Source organism: Dunckerocampus dactyliophorus, chromosome 4, assembly GCF_027744805.1.
Source record: "Dunckerocampus dactyliophorus isolate RoL2022-P2 chromosome 4, RoL_Ddac_1.1, whole genome shotgun sequence".
Lineage (NCBI taxonomy): Eukaryota > Metazoa > Chordata > Actinopteri > Syngnathiformes > Syngnathidae > Dunckerocampus > Dunckerocampus dactyliophorus.
The window spans coordinates 28,424,933-28,439,132 of record NC_072822.1 but is presented as its reverse complement, the minus strand read 5'-3'; the positions used below and the strand labels follow the sequence as shown (position 1 = coordinate 28,439,132).

The 14,200-nt window shown below is 39.2% G+C and overlaps 2 protein-coding genes across 9 annotated transcripts in view; both read right to left on the bottom strand.

Annotated features, from left to right (window-relative positions):
* Window positions 1-1,714: 1,714 nt before the first annotated feature.
* On the bottom strand, window positions 1,715-7,669 carry imp4 (IMP U3 small nucleolar ribonucleoprotein 4). Its single transcript, XM_054773610.1, has 9 exons — window positions 7,584-7,669; window positions 7,055-7,163; window positions 5,622-5,705; window positions 5,426-5,535; window positions 3,560-3,692; window positions 2,554-2,708; window positions 2,373-2,467; window positions 2,216-2,289; window positions 1,715-2,024 (listed from the first exon to the last, which is right to left on the bottom strand). The coding sequence occupies exons 1-9, from the start codon at window positions 7,584-7,586 to the stop codon at window positions 1,912-1,914; spliced, it is 876 nt and encodes a 291-aa protein (XP_054629585.1). The 5' UTR covers window positions 7,587-7,669; the 3' UTR covers window positions 1,715-1,911.
* Window positions 7,670-8,070: 401 nt separating this feature from the next.
* rabl6b (RAB, member RAS oncogene family-like 6b) overlaps window positions 8,071-14,200 on the bottom strand; it is a 31,272-nt gene continuing 25,142 nt past the window's right edge. For all 8 annotated transcript variants that reach the window (XM_054772837.1, XM_054772841.1, XM_054772838.1 and 5 more), the window contains 2 exons: window positions 13,558-13,616; window positions 8,071-10,972 (listed from right to left, as the gene is read on the bottom strand). In XM_054772837.1, coding sequence (XP_054628812.1) covers window positions 10,790-10,972; window positions 13,558-13,616 — 242 coding nt within the window. In that variant the 3' untranslated portion in view covers window positions 8,071-10,789. The remainder of the gene's footprint in view (window positions 10,973-13,557; window positions 13,617-14,200) is intronic.

The window sequence follows — 14,200 nt, the reverse complement described above, 5'->3', positions numbered from 1 at the left end:
AGTCAGGCGTGTCCAAAGTGTGTCCTGTTGGCCATTTGTGGCCCGCAGTTCATCTGGACATTGTAGAAATAAACGTAAGCACTTAAAAAATAGCACAAATGGGGGTGGGAGTAAAAGCGCATGTTGACCTAACATGTACAATTGCTAATACTAATAATAGACTTTGTCACCAATAACACAAAGCTGACAAAGCTTTGTCTTTATATGTGTAGTTCAACCTTTTTTACTGAATGAAAAATAAGGCTGCGCCAATGTAGAAAATTCATATATAAAACAGCTTTGTGTTAACAAAAACTAATTGACAAACTAAGTGACTTATTTTAAAAAAATCCTGATTGTTATAACGCATAAGCTAACACAACCTGTCATCTGTACCATGACAGATGTAAATAATATAACTTAGAACTTTGCGTTAAGTATAATGTTCTAAAACATGATTTATGCACAATCTGCATTTAAGGTACGAGCCGTGTTATTAGACTTTTATTTTGAAGGTCGGACCTCACCTGATGCAGGAAGCATTGCGCCGATGATTACCGAGTGAGCCCGAAGGTCAGAGTTGCTCAAGTTGCTGATAAAGAAGCTAGCATGTGGAATACGCCTTGTCGTCTAGATAGAGGCTATATCAACCTTCACTTGTCTCGCTGTCCTTTCTCTCCGTACCTATCATCAGTTTCCCTCTTCTTTCCACGAATTTCCCACTTGTTGTTCCGTGCTCGAGATGTTCGAGTAATGACCGTTCAAAACTCGGGAGTTTTTTACTGAACCGTGAATCACGGGTATTTGTCTCTTAACTCTTTCACTTATCCCTGCCTGCCGCTAGCTAAATTTAAAAGTAAACAAGGTAGCATTTCATGAATTGTGTAACTGTCATTCTAAATGCATTTGTATAAATGTATTAACCCAGTGGAAAAAGCAACACATCTGGTCCTTGGGCGACTGTCCTCCTTGGGCATTGGAAAAAGATACTTGAGGATATTGGACACCTGTGCGAGCAGGATGAATTAGGTGTGCCGTTGAATAGATGGTGAGGGAATACCAGTGTGTATGGTAACTTTGGCTGAGCACTCACCCGCTTGCCGAGCCGTGAGGTGAAGTTGTGAAAAATGAGATGGGGGTAGGCCTCTGACATGGTGCTTATGTCCAGGACATCGTGCCTCATCACCACATTATAAAGTGTGAAATATGCAGTCGGTCCAAATGGCAGGTGGCACACCACTAAGCCATCCTTGCCTCAAATCGATTCTCCTTTTCAGTCCTGCTCCTGTTCGAGCTGCTCCCCAATGCCGAGCCTTGAAGAACCTGGGTACTGGTAACCGCTGAGCATTTACAACACTTATCAAACTCAAGGCCCAGGGGCCAGATGTGGCCACATCGTTTTATATGGCTCGAAAGCACTAAAGTGCATCAATAATGCACTTCACACATACACTTATACAGTATATTGGCAGTTACAAGAGGCTGCCAATGCAAACGAGTTTGACACCCCTGAGCTACAGCTAGGGTGCTGAATATAGCCTCCTATAACTATAGCCTCCAGCACGGTTGCCCTGAAGAGGCTTCATTTGAAAGTAAAGTTTATTTTGCTAAACATTTTGTACATAGTTATATTATTCAACCTTTGCGGTTTAATCTTCAGAGACAAATACTGTAAATGCTTTGCTATTAACAATTCTTGATGTTTCTCATACTGCTGTTATTTAGGAGAAAGGAGTCTGTACAGATTTGTTATTTTATTGAAAACAACTCCAGCACACTACATAAAACTCATCGGGAGCATCTGTGTGTGAGATTTATAGTTTCTTTTATGGTAGTCAATGCAAAGTGCATAAAACTTGACTGAATAAATGCACTCAATAGTTACTGTACACACCGTCAAACTTTTTCCAAATATGGTAAATATTGATGAGCCTATTGAACACTGAGGAACCTTCTTTTCTTGGATGTGTGTGTATAAGGGTGGTGTCGCCATTCCACATCTGCCGTGTCCTCATTTTCCAGGGTGCCCAGTTTGATCATGTATACTACAAAAAAAAAAAAAGAACAAAATATACAAAAATGACCCTGTTAATTAGCACTATATTGCCAAACCAAATTTTAAAGTCAAATATCTTTATCTTTTAATCTACAATTATAATTTCATTACTTTTGTAATAAGTAACTAATTATTCCTAATTCATGTCTTTTTTTCTTTCCACAGTTTTTTGCTACTTACACTTCATTTCAAACCTCGGCCCCACTTCTGTCAGCTCGATGTTCTTGTGGTCTTTTTTCTTGTACGTGTGATGTCTTTAAAAAAAAAGAAAAAAAAGAAAAAGAAAATTAAAACTTTTCCTACTGTCTTAAAATAGCACACGGTCCTCAACACGTACCTAAAAGAGATAAAGTCCTCTTGGTTGGCAAAAGTGATGACACGCCGACTGTCCTCCTTGGGCACTGGAAAAAGATACTTGAGGATATTGGACACCTGTGCGAGCAGGATGAATTAGGTGTGCCGTTGAATAGATGGTGAGGGAATACCAGTGTGTATGGTAACTTTGGCTGAGCACTCACCCGCTTGCCGAGCCGTGAGGTGAAGTTGTGAAAAATGAGATGGGGGTAGGCCTCGGACATGGTGCCTATGTCCGGGACATCGTGCCTCATCACCACATTATAAAGTGTGAAATATGCAGTCGGTCCAAATGGCAGGTGGCACACCACTAAGCCATCTGCAATCATTCAACAGCAAAAAAAATAAATACAATCGATATTCACACACACAATTTTACAGTATTTTACTTGTTAATTTTAATATTTTATTTATATTATAGACATTGACTGTATTAATGCTTTATTTGCTATCCAATTGTAATTATTAATGCATTAATGGGTTTAACCAAACGCTTGTTTGTATTGCGTATGTATGACTGTTCGTTCAGCTCATTAACCATACATTTCCTACAAATGAAGGTAAATATTTTAAGCATTTAATGAGCAAATATAAAACATGTTTGTATTTAATGCCTACAGGGTGTCATATAGGCAAAAATGCATATTTGATCCAATTATTAAAATATATATTTTAAATGTTTGATTAGTATAGTAATATAAATACATAATATAAAAGTGTCTTTTTCAATTCATGAATTTTAATAGAATCGTTTTATTTATATATAGTTTTTAATTTCTGTTAAATTATTAAATTGTATTATCTTAATCACTGAATGTATCATTAGTTTATTAATACATTAAAGTTTTTGTATAATGTTTAAATTAAATTTTAATGTTAATTTAGTACATCTTAAATATTTACTTAATTATTCAGGGAGTTATTACTTTCTCAATAAGTTATGTGGTTTTTTTTTTGTTGTTTTTTTTTAATTGTATAGTGTATGTGTATTTGTGTCCAGCCTTTCGGGACATGCTGCATTTTAGAAATTGTACTCCATGAGGCTATGAGTAGTACGTACAACATTGCTGGAGCATTTAAAAGTAATCAGTCTTTGTTATTATAGCATACTTAGTTGATGCCAATAAATATTGACTACAAATGGGGAAAAAGAAAAAGAAAAAGCCAAACCTGGCCGTCCTCTGGTCTCATGAATAATAACAAGGTCTGTAACGTTGTTGGCTTTACAGGCTCGAACCAGTGTAGCGATTTCATGGTTTCCTCTGTTCATGCGCTGAGCTCCAGGGAACATCAGCTTGACCTCCTGTGAAACAAAACTAAGTTTTAGGAGACACAGCACATATTGACTGCTACAAAATACAGCCCTGATTATAGCTTGGCTGAATTACAACAATTCTGCAAATATGAGTGGGCCAAAATCCCTCCACGGCGCTGTAAGAAAAAGTTATTGCAAACCCTTGATTGCAGTTGTTGCTGCTAAGGGTGGCCCAACCAGATATGAGGTTTAGGTTTCATTTAAAAACAACACTTTTTCAGCTCCTTCCAAAGATGCTCAATAGGATTAAGGTCAGAGCTCAAAGAAGGCCACTTTAGAATAGTCCAGTGTTGTCCTTGGAACCATTCTTGGGTGTTTTAAGCTGTGTTTTGGGTCATTGTCCTGTTGCAGGATCCATGACCTGCAACTGAGACCAAGCTTTCTGACACTGGCCAGCACATTTCTCTCTAGAATCCCTTGATAGTCTTGATATTTCATTGTACTCTGCACAGATTCAAGACACCCTGTGCCAGATGCAGCAAAGCAGCCCCAGAACGTAACAGAGCCCCCTCCATGTTTCACAGTAGGGACAGTGTTCTTCTCTAGATATGCTTCATTTTTTCATCTGTGAACATAGAGCTGATGTGCCTTGCCAAAAAGTTCCATTTTTGTCTCATCTGTCCATAGGACATTCTCCCAGAAGCTGTGTGGCTTGTCAACATGTAGTCTGGCCAAGTCCAGTCTGGCTTTTATATGACTTGTTTTCAACAGTGGTGTCCTCCTTGGTCTTCTCCCAATTTGGCTCAAACGACGACGGATGGTGCGATCTGACACTGATGTTCCTTGAGCTAGAAGTTCACTTTTAATCTCTTTACCAGTTTTTCTGGGCTCTTTTGTTACTATTCGTATTATCCGTCTCTTTGGATTTGTCATCATTTTTCCTCCTGGGGCCACGTCCAGGGAGGTTGGCTACAGTCCCATGGATCTTACATTTCTGAATAATATGCGTAACTGTTGTCACGGGAACATTAAGCTGCTTGGAGATGGTCTTGTAGCCTTTACCTTTAACGTGCTTGTCCATCATTTTCTTTCTAATCTCCTGAGACAACTCTTTCCTTTGCTTCCTCTGGTCCATGTTGAGTGTGGCACACGCCATGTCACCAAACAGCACAGGGACTGACTGTAGTCCCATCTATAGGCCCACTGACTGATTACAAGGTTGTAGACACCTGTTAGTGGACACACTTTGAATTGACACGTCCCTTTGGTCACATTATTTTCACTCTTTTCTAGGGGTACCATCATTTTTGTCCAGGCCTGTTTTATGAGTTAATTTTTTTCAGTAATTCTGTTGAAGTATGCTTGTCTGACGTTCATTGGTTTCATTTCATATCATTTTTTTATTTATTATTACTTTTTTCAGATTCAAGTTATTTCTGTAACCACTGTGAGTTTTTCTTTCATTGAATGAAGGGTACCAACAATTTTGTCCATGTGTGTATAAATAAAACAAAGGAAAGCACAATGGTCTTACTAAGATTACCACTGATGTGACAGTGTAACATGAAGGAATGCGTGGTAGTATAACCCCCGCAAATAGTGGGTATGTTCTTTTCCACGCTACCTTCAGCAAATTCCAAGATAATGACCAAATAAGTCAAACTGCCAAACAATTAAGAGATGTGATTAATAAAATATAGCGAATGCAATACTATGTACTAATAATATTAAACACACACAGTTTGTCTTTGAGGGTAAATGTCTCACAATAACAGCCTGACCTTAGCAAACATTTTGAGTCTGGAACTGGGATCTCTGGAAGTGGTGACCATGATTTTAGGATCTTCAACTCCAGCCCATTTGTACTCATCATCCATGTGTGAGCTGACACCTGCAAGGCAGACACGCTGCTATGATGAATGAGGCCAATCGGTGCTGTGTGAGGGTTGGGTTAGCGGCAAGACATGATACACTAACCTTCTGCACCTTCATCATCATACTCCAGAAGTTTCTGCAGCTGCAGTGCCTCTTTGCGCACCTCCGTTGGTAGAACAAGGTTATCTACAGGGAAGAATAAAACACGATTCATGTTTTACGGGATTTTTTTTCCCAACACATGAAGATTATATACATACAATACACAGTGTTGTCCCTAGGCCTGTCACAATAAAAAATATTGCTGGACGATAATTGTCCTACAAATTGTCCTACCTATTGTCGATAAATGATATTTTCAGCAAACATTTTTTTATCAACGCAATAATATATGGCATAATAATCCAAATATACCGTATTTGCTGCCTGCACCTCACACACAGAGCAGCGCTCTCCCTCTGCCGCTCTGTCTGTCCGCTGTAGGAAGAGACGACTTAAACGAGAAAAGAAACTGCATTTTGGTACACCATGATAAGCTGTGACTTCGTAAAACAATATAACACTACACTTTAGTGCCATGCTGTCAGGGCCCGTCAAGGAGAACATTGTAGTTTTCACAAAAGTTTCAGAGAGCGTATTACAGAGCTTTAACATCGTATAAGTTGCTGTTAATTCACATGTTCACTATTATCTAACGTTTTAAAGTGAAATACAGATATACACAGTGTCCCTCTCCACACTTCCATGCAGGATTTCCAGTGGCTCATACATTCACAAGTTAATGTTCATTCAAATCATTTTGTATATATTTTTGTATATATTTTCATTTGACAGAAAGAAGGGAAGAGTAAAGTGTGGAGGCGTTACGTTCGATGCACCATGTACAGTGTGCAAGTTAGCCAGGGCTCCAACACCAGCAAAGCAAAGAATTTACGTTCACATACAGTATAAATCCTGTGTACTGTATATCAATGCTCTTTTTTCATATATTGGCCGATATATCGGTTATCAGCTTTTTTTCAGCCCCCAAAATTGGTATCGGCTCCAAAAATCCCATATCAGTCGGGCTCTAGTTTGGTGCACAATGAGGTGTTATACTTCGGGAATCACTGCAGCTGAAACTCCACCGTTTTGGATTATTTATTTCATCGTCTTTGTCACAAACTTTATCATGTCTGGTAAAAAGAGACTGAATGACTGAGGGTTCACTCACTCCATTCATTCCGCTATAGAACCAACACACCCTGGTGTTGAGACAGATGCATGGAGTGAAACCTCTTATCATTCAGCCCGTTTAGTAGAGCGATAGAGGAGGAAAACAAACACGCATGCACATGTCAATAAATCGAGGCCGGCAAATTTATCGACTTCGTTTTCATTTATCATGCGTTTAATTGATTTATTGATTATCGTGACATGCCTAGTTGTCCCATTAAAATATATAATAAAATATTTGCAGAAATGTGGGGGTTGTACTCACTTTTGTGAGGTAGTGTACATACACGCACGCGCACACAGTAAATATACATACATACCATCGAGAGCCCCCTTGAGCTTCTGTTTTTTCTCTTCGATTGTTCTTAGTCGGTCCTCTTGTGCCTTCCTGAACAAATACTCTCGTCTCAACCTCACCTCTCGACGGAGCTAACATAAAAAACATAATGAACATCGTCAACATGCGTTATACTAAATGCAAAACACAATTAAGAGACATCTACATGCTTTAGAATGTAAGCTGCACACTGACTGGACATGTTTGCATGGATTGAAGAAAGCAATTTCACAAAGGAAAAAAACTCATCTAAAAATAATAATTTTCGATAAGCATACACTTTGAACAACGCTATCTTTTTTTCTTCCACCTTTAGAGACAAACATGCCAACTAGCAATCCAAGGGAAGGTAAATAAGTGCCTTTTACTAACTGACAACGATGACGCCATACAAAATTATTCAGCTGTCTTGGTTAGCAATATGCTCTTGTTCTGTCTATACTAAAAATCTATATTTGATGTATTAATGCTTAGCTATAAAAGAAAAGTTAAAGTTAAAGAAATAAACTTACCATGTTTTTACTTCAGCTAGCAGGAAGCGCTAGCAACTTCCCACATGGACAGGACCACGTGTATAATAACGCTCCTCATTGGCCAACAAAGGAGCCAATAGGAGCGTTTGATACTAACCGGAAATAACATACCAAAATAAGATCCTAAGGTTGCGACTGGACTTTGAGCTGTTAGCAATACCACGTCTGTACTGAATAAAGTACACGTTCACAAACGTTAACGTTTTTACTGAGTTTTAAAATCATCACAATGAAGACTCACATCAGTGTGAATGATGTGAAGATGCTGGGATTTTGCAAATTGAAAGTGTTGATTTACAGAAAAATGTTATGAAATATGTTATGAAATATGAAAATATGAAAATATGAAAGTGCATAGCCAACATGTCCTGCACAAGTTACAGTTTTGAATTATGGAATTAGTGTAGCATTTTTGTAATGTGAAATACCTTGTTTTGATGTAAAAAAAAAAAAAAAGACGAATGAATTGCACCTCATGAAGAAATAAGTTTGCATTTATTGGACAAACCAAAGATAGGCAAACTCATACAGTATAAAGATGGAAAATAAATGACTGGATTCTTTTCACAACATTATGTATTCACATTGGAAACAAACAAAAACATTGAAGTGCATGTCCTTTCTACAAAATAATGAAATAATCATTTTATTTTTGTGTTTTGTATATTATTTTTCCAGTCTGTAACAATTTTATGGAAATTCTGCAACATTTCCTCCACACGGTATTTTTCATTTTGGAATAAAGCTCATCATCCATTTACTTGTATCATTTATACATTCTTTTAAATGGGTTAAGGTCAGGTTTCGGGTAAGGTAAGGTTCAATCACATCATTTGAGCAAGCACAAACAATAAATAACCGCATGATTACAAATGGGAAAACTTTATATTTATATACTGTCTCAATGGCAAGAGGCAGAAGATGGTGTTCTGTGCGCTAATCTCCCAAAAGGTTTCAAGCATGGGTGTCCAAAGCGCAGCCCGGGGCCCATTTGCAGCGTGAGGCAATTTTTTTTTTATTGGCCTGTGGCATATTATTTGAAAATAACAGTAAAGACAGCATGCATCAAAACATTACCTAGGATTATTAGGACCACACTAAAAGGGAATCATAACAAGTGAGATGCCATGTAAACAATTAAAAAAAACACCCAGAGTGAATGTTGAAATGCATAAATAAGTTGAATGATTCCAGCAGGCTAAGGATTGAACCATTGGCTTTGGGAAACAACCACTCTACCTCCTGAGCCAGGTCACACAGTAGAATACGCAGAATGTTACTGTAATGGAAAATGATATTCCATCGTTCACAAAAAATGTAATTTTAAGTCTGTAAACACAAGACTCACGCGAGAACTAGTTACAGTGTGCGTCGGTGAAAAAATACACGCCAGTTGCAGCACAAGAATGCAGTGTGTGCCTGCACAGCCACACTGACGAAATGGCAGTGCGCTAAAGAAAAGTGAAGCTATTATCGTAGAAGTGAAAATAAACATCATAAAAATCTCCCAGAGAGCAGACGCCTACCAATATTGGCCGCTCCTTTGGTCCCATCATCATTAAGGATAAAGATGACTGAATGTTAATGAATGCTACAGGGATGCTCCAGCCACCGATCAGATCGGCTGATTTCCATGAAAAATAACGTGATCGGCTTCACACTGCCCGGGCGTGCCAAAACAAAAACAATGATGTCTGTCGTGTGGAACTTAACTGCCAACACACTTGGAGTATGGTGTGTTTTCGAGGCTCACAATGTGATCATCAGTCAAACAGCAGCTAACGCAGCCATGTGGACAACACTCTATGTGCGTGACAGTCAGAAGGCTTAGAAAATAACCCAAAAAATAACTGAATTCACTGGACGAGATGACCAGCCTTTCTCAGTGGTGGAAGAGACTGGTTCGCCGAGTGCTTTCTCACTTACTTAGAAGTCCTGCTGGAGCTCCAGCAATGTACTCTCACATCCAAAGTCTCTTTAAAGTAGGCATCTAATCAAATTTTACAAGTGATATTTGGTCGCTTGAAAAAGTAAGTCAAAAATGTTTTTGTCTAAATTGATTTTGTGGTTCCTTTTTTCATCATATAGCCAGTAGCAGGAGTGCAGCCAGGAATTCTGGGTCCCATGAAAAAAAAAATCAAGTCGCTGCCCCCTTATTAATTCATTACTGATTTTATTAGTAATTACCTACTGTATTATTTGGGCCCCCTGGCAGTCAAGGGATGTGGGAATTGTCCTGACTTCTCCCCTTTAAACAGCACCCCTGGCCAACAGCTCTCATCATAAATAAAAAAATTATAATTAATCCATGTGATCGGTATTGGCCGATTTCACTCCTGGATGATCGGTATCGCAATTGGCAGCATAAAACCCTGATCGGAGCATTCCTACTACAGGGGTCATAGATTCTGTACGCTATTACAAGAAGATCTGGGAGGAGAACAGGAGCTGATCTTTCCAGACTAGACTGGGACAATATCTTAAGAAGGTAGAAAGGCCTGCAAAACAACCACCGAGATAAGAGTAAGGACTTTTTGTGAGTCTTTCCTTTCATTATTGTATTTCATCATTTTATGACTGTATTTTATACAGTTTGTCCTTCATGTGTCCAAAATCATGCATGTTAGGTTAATTGGCGACTCTAAATTGCCCATAGGTATGAATGTGAGTGTGAATGGTCTACATGTGCCGTGCGATTGGCTGGCGACCAGTCCAGGGTGTAACCCGCCCCTTGCCCGAAGGTCTGCTTACACTGTGAGTGACTCACCTTACATCACAGTATAGGAACTCGTTTGTAACCCAAGGACCACATGTATATACTAATATCTGAACGCAATATTATTTGTACAATAGACACAGGGCCAACAAAAAAGGAGTTGTGGGCCAAAAATGCCCCCTGGGCCGCACTTTGGACATCCCAACTTCAACTATTCACCGAGTCATGTCCAGTCATGTGAAAGCAGCTACACCCACAATCAGCCTCTAGTCACATCCTGCCTCTTTGCTGCTTGGTACCAAATAGAGTGGAAGTTACCTCACAAGTGAAGTTAGAGGAAGAGGAGCAGAAGGAGCAACTATGTGACATGGGGTTGTTGTATTGCATTGTGTATGGCTTGGAGACACTGCTTTATGCACCCGGTGGTGATCTCCTCACTCCTTGCTGTTCTTCGCACTTTCCCAGCACTTTATAGTTCTTCATAATCCCCATCATCTCTTGTAGCGGATTTGGATCCTCCACCAAGAAAGTCTTCCAGCTCGTCCACGTCTGTTTTCTTGCTCCTTGTTTTCTTCTTCTTTTTCTCTTTGCAGTCTCCAGCCTCGTCTTTGTCCTTTTTCTTGTGTTTGTGTTTCTTGCTCTTTTCATCCTCCTAGGAAAAAGGAATGCTGTCATTAGCTAAAGTGACTTAAACACAAGCAAATGTTTTACCTTTTAACACTGTGCAACCCGTTTATATATACTGTATATATATACACAGGTATATAAATAAATATACAAATATACAGTGGTACCTCGGTTATTGTCCGCCCCAGTTAGCACATTTTTCGATTAACATCCAAAATCTTTGCTAAAGTTTTGACTTGGTATGTGTTCGCCTGCTTAGTTAGCATGCAATATGGGGCGCTTAACAAATGGTTGTATTTGTGCTTGGTTTGTTTATGCAGCGATCTTGGATCGCGCCCGAAGAGGAAATCTTGTGAGATTTAGCTCACCAACAGCTACGGCAGTTTGTACGGCACATGCATTACATGTAAGGCAATGAATGGGCCAAAACAATGGACCCTCGCTTTGATGGCTGCTGTCCGTGCATTTTTTCAGTGAGTGCGACAAACTCTAAATAAGCCGCTTGGAGTCCAAAGAAGGTTGCAAATGACAGCAACATTCCAAAGAGAGTGAATACCACCATTGAATTCAACAAAGAAGTCACTGCAAACTTTGAAGATGGTGTCCATGTTGACGCTCTCTGCAGGATGTACTGGAATGCCTCATCAGCAGTAAGTGAGCTAATGTTGTGGAAGGAGTAACGCTTAACAAAACAGAGACCACAAACCATGGAAGGTGTTCAGAAGTTGTTGCTTGCGTGAGCTAACCTGTTTCAGCGGCGAAGCTGATGGATCTAACACAGAGAACGCCTGTAACGAGTGAGTCTGTTGACAAATTTAAAGCAAGCAGAGGCTGGTTCAAATTTTTTTTTTTTTTTTAAAGAACAAGCATACACAGCGTCACCGGGCATGGCGAGTATGCAAGTGCAGACAAATGTGGAGCGTCACTACAGGTAAAATGATGTTACACGTTCATTTCTCTATTTCATGTCATGTTCGTGACTTTGTTTTTTGAATGTAAAACTGTGCATGTTAAAAAGCCTTTAACAGACCAGATTTTTTTGTGCAACATGAGTGTAACAACATAAAAAAAAGGCTTTGCCCCCCAAGCATAAACTCCTCTCCTCCCCCTCCCTTTTTACCAAATTAGGTAAAAAGGGATGTTCAGTTGTCCATTCATTTGTTATTGTTCATTATTTTTTGCATGTAAAACTATAATTATTGCCTATAAAATGTGTTTTGTGTTAAAACTTTTGGGTGTCTGGAACGGATGAATAGGATTTACATTATGTTCTGGGGGAAAACGTCCTTTGGTTAGAGTCTGTTTTGGTTTGAGTCGGATCTTTTGGAACAGATGGACACTAACGAAGGCACCACTGTATATATGCACACACACACACACACACACACACACACACACACACACACAGCAATCCCTTGTTTATCTCGGTTAACTGGTTCCAGACCCAACCGTGATAGTTGGATTCCTTATTTACAACCACAATATTTTTGTAGTTTGAGCATAGAAAACCTGTTTACAACCTTCTAAATACGGGTTTCAACTTTATTAGAGCCCTCTACATTATCACAAATAACACATGACACTCCTATTACCCAATATAGTAGAAAAAATAAGAAAAAATAGGCCATTTAATACATAAATAAGACTTGTGCTTGTGTGTGTTGTTGTAAATGTGTTCTGGTGGTGCAAACAGGAAGTGATTTCAATGGTTCAAAGTTGAGTTTTACCTGGGGGTGGGTTACGGCTGCAACAGCAGCCCGTGTTAGGGATTATCGTGCCTGTTGTGAGATCATTCAAAGCTGCAATAAAAGCCGCTGCTCCGGCAATCAAGTCTGGTGCTTGTGTGTCTCACCCAACATTACAGTAACATTATTGACATCTAGTGACCAGTGTAGAATACTGCAAATCATCACAGCTTCTCTGAATTAATCTTCTGAATGTGTTATATTTGTATTGTACTTAATTTAGCCATTTTCATGCTCGAAAATGCTTCATTTAGGCAAGAAGTATGTAAGGTTGCTTAAATATGCACATTTTGTGGCAAATACTAGGCCGTATTCAACCACAAAACAGTATACCGGTAGTTTATTAATAAATAGATTTTTGAAACAACGTAAAACTGCGAGTAAAGAGTAAAGCCGCGAAATTCGAAGCGCAAAGTGGTGAGGGATTACTGTATGTATGTGATACTGACAAATCTTTGTGTACATTCCTTTAATTATTTTTCAAATTTTTTTTGGTTTAATGTGCCACTAGCCAACACAAAATGACCCCACGGGCTGCAAACGTCTCTGCACCGCACTTTAGACATCCCCGCTTAACTCTGTGGGCAACCACAGCTTTCGTCGACTATTTCGTTTGTTACCTTCCATTGACGCCGGTGAACAATAATAATTAGAGCGAGAAGGGGAGTTTTACTGGAACTATTCAATCCGTGGGCTGTATGAACATGTTGTATACACAAAGAAAATAATGTTCTACAAGGTTGTGACAGTGTATGTTGTCGTTGGCTTAAGCGGACAACACGGTGCACCCGGACTTGATGAGTTGGTCCACTTAAGACGGTCCACATAAACGGGTTGCACTGCGTAAGACTCATGACAACACCACCTCTTTGCTTTTCTTCTTCTTTTTCTTCTTCTCTTTGGTGGAGTGCTTGCTTTCTTTATCTGAAAATGAAGCAAAAACACATTAGTTTTGACCTTATTGTTACATCAGGGGGGCGAACGGAACTAATGTAACTGTAAAGGAGCATCACATCCCATTTGGCTCATCTGCAAAGCTGTAAATCAAAAGGGGAAAACTGCATGTAGTAGCTGTGTGACATGCAATGTAGTATCGATCAACACATTCGTTTTATGGAAAGTTGTTAAAGGTACCATAAATACTGCACACATTATTGTTTCGGTACTATATTATTGTGGTTGGTATGTAAAGGGTGGAACTAAACACACTACAGTTCATTGATTAGTCGACAGAGAAATGTCACTTCGGACAAATGTATTTTTTAATTTTTTTTTTTAATTGAAGCATTTGTTGTTGTATTTCCTGTTTCTGCCCGCTTGTCCTCTTTATGCTTTGTATTGCAGACAGCTTTGTCCATTGGCTGGGGACAAAGCAACAACAGGCAGACAAAAGGTATTGATTCCTCTTCTTTTGTATTTTGTGCCTTTTTCACACTCCGTTACGGGTGGGTTTTAGTCTTTTGTTTGTTTTTCCCTGTTTTCCCCAGCATCTTCCTGGACTGCCTTGT

Coding starts and splice junctions, on each gene's coding strand:
- imp4 (XM_054773610.1), bottom strand. Junction 2,290..2,372: donor GAGGACTTTATCTCTTTTAG/GTACGTGTTGAG, acceptor TTTTTTTTAAAG/ACATCACACGTACAAGAAAA. Junction 2,025..2,215: donor GCCGAGGTTTGAAATGAAGT/GTAAGTAGCAAA, acceptor TTTTTTTTGTAG/TATACATGATCAAACTGGGC.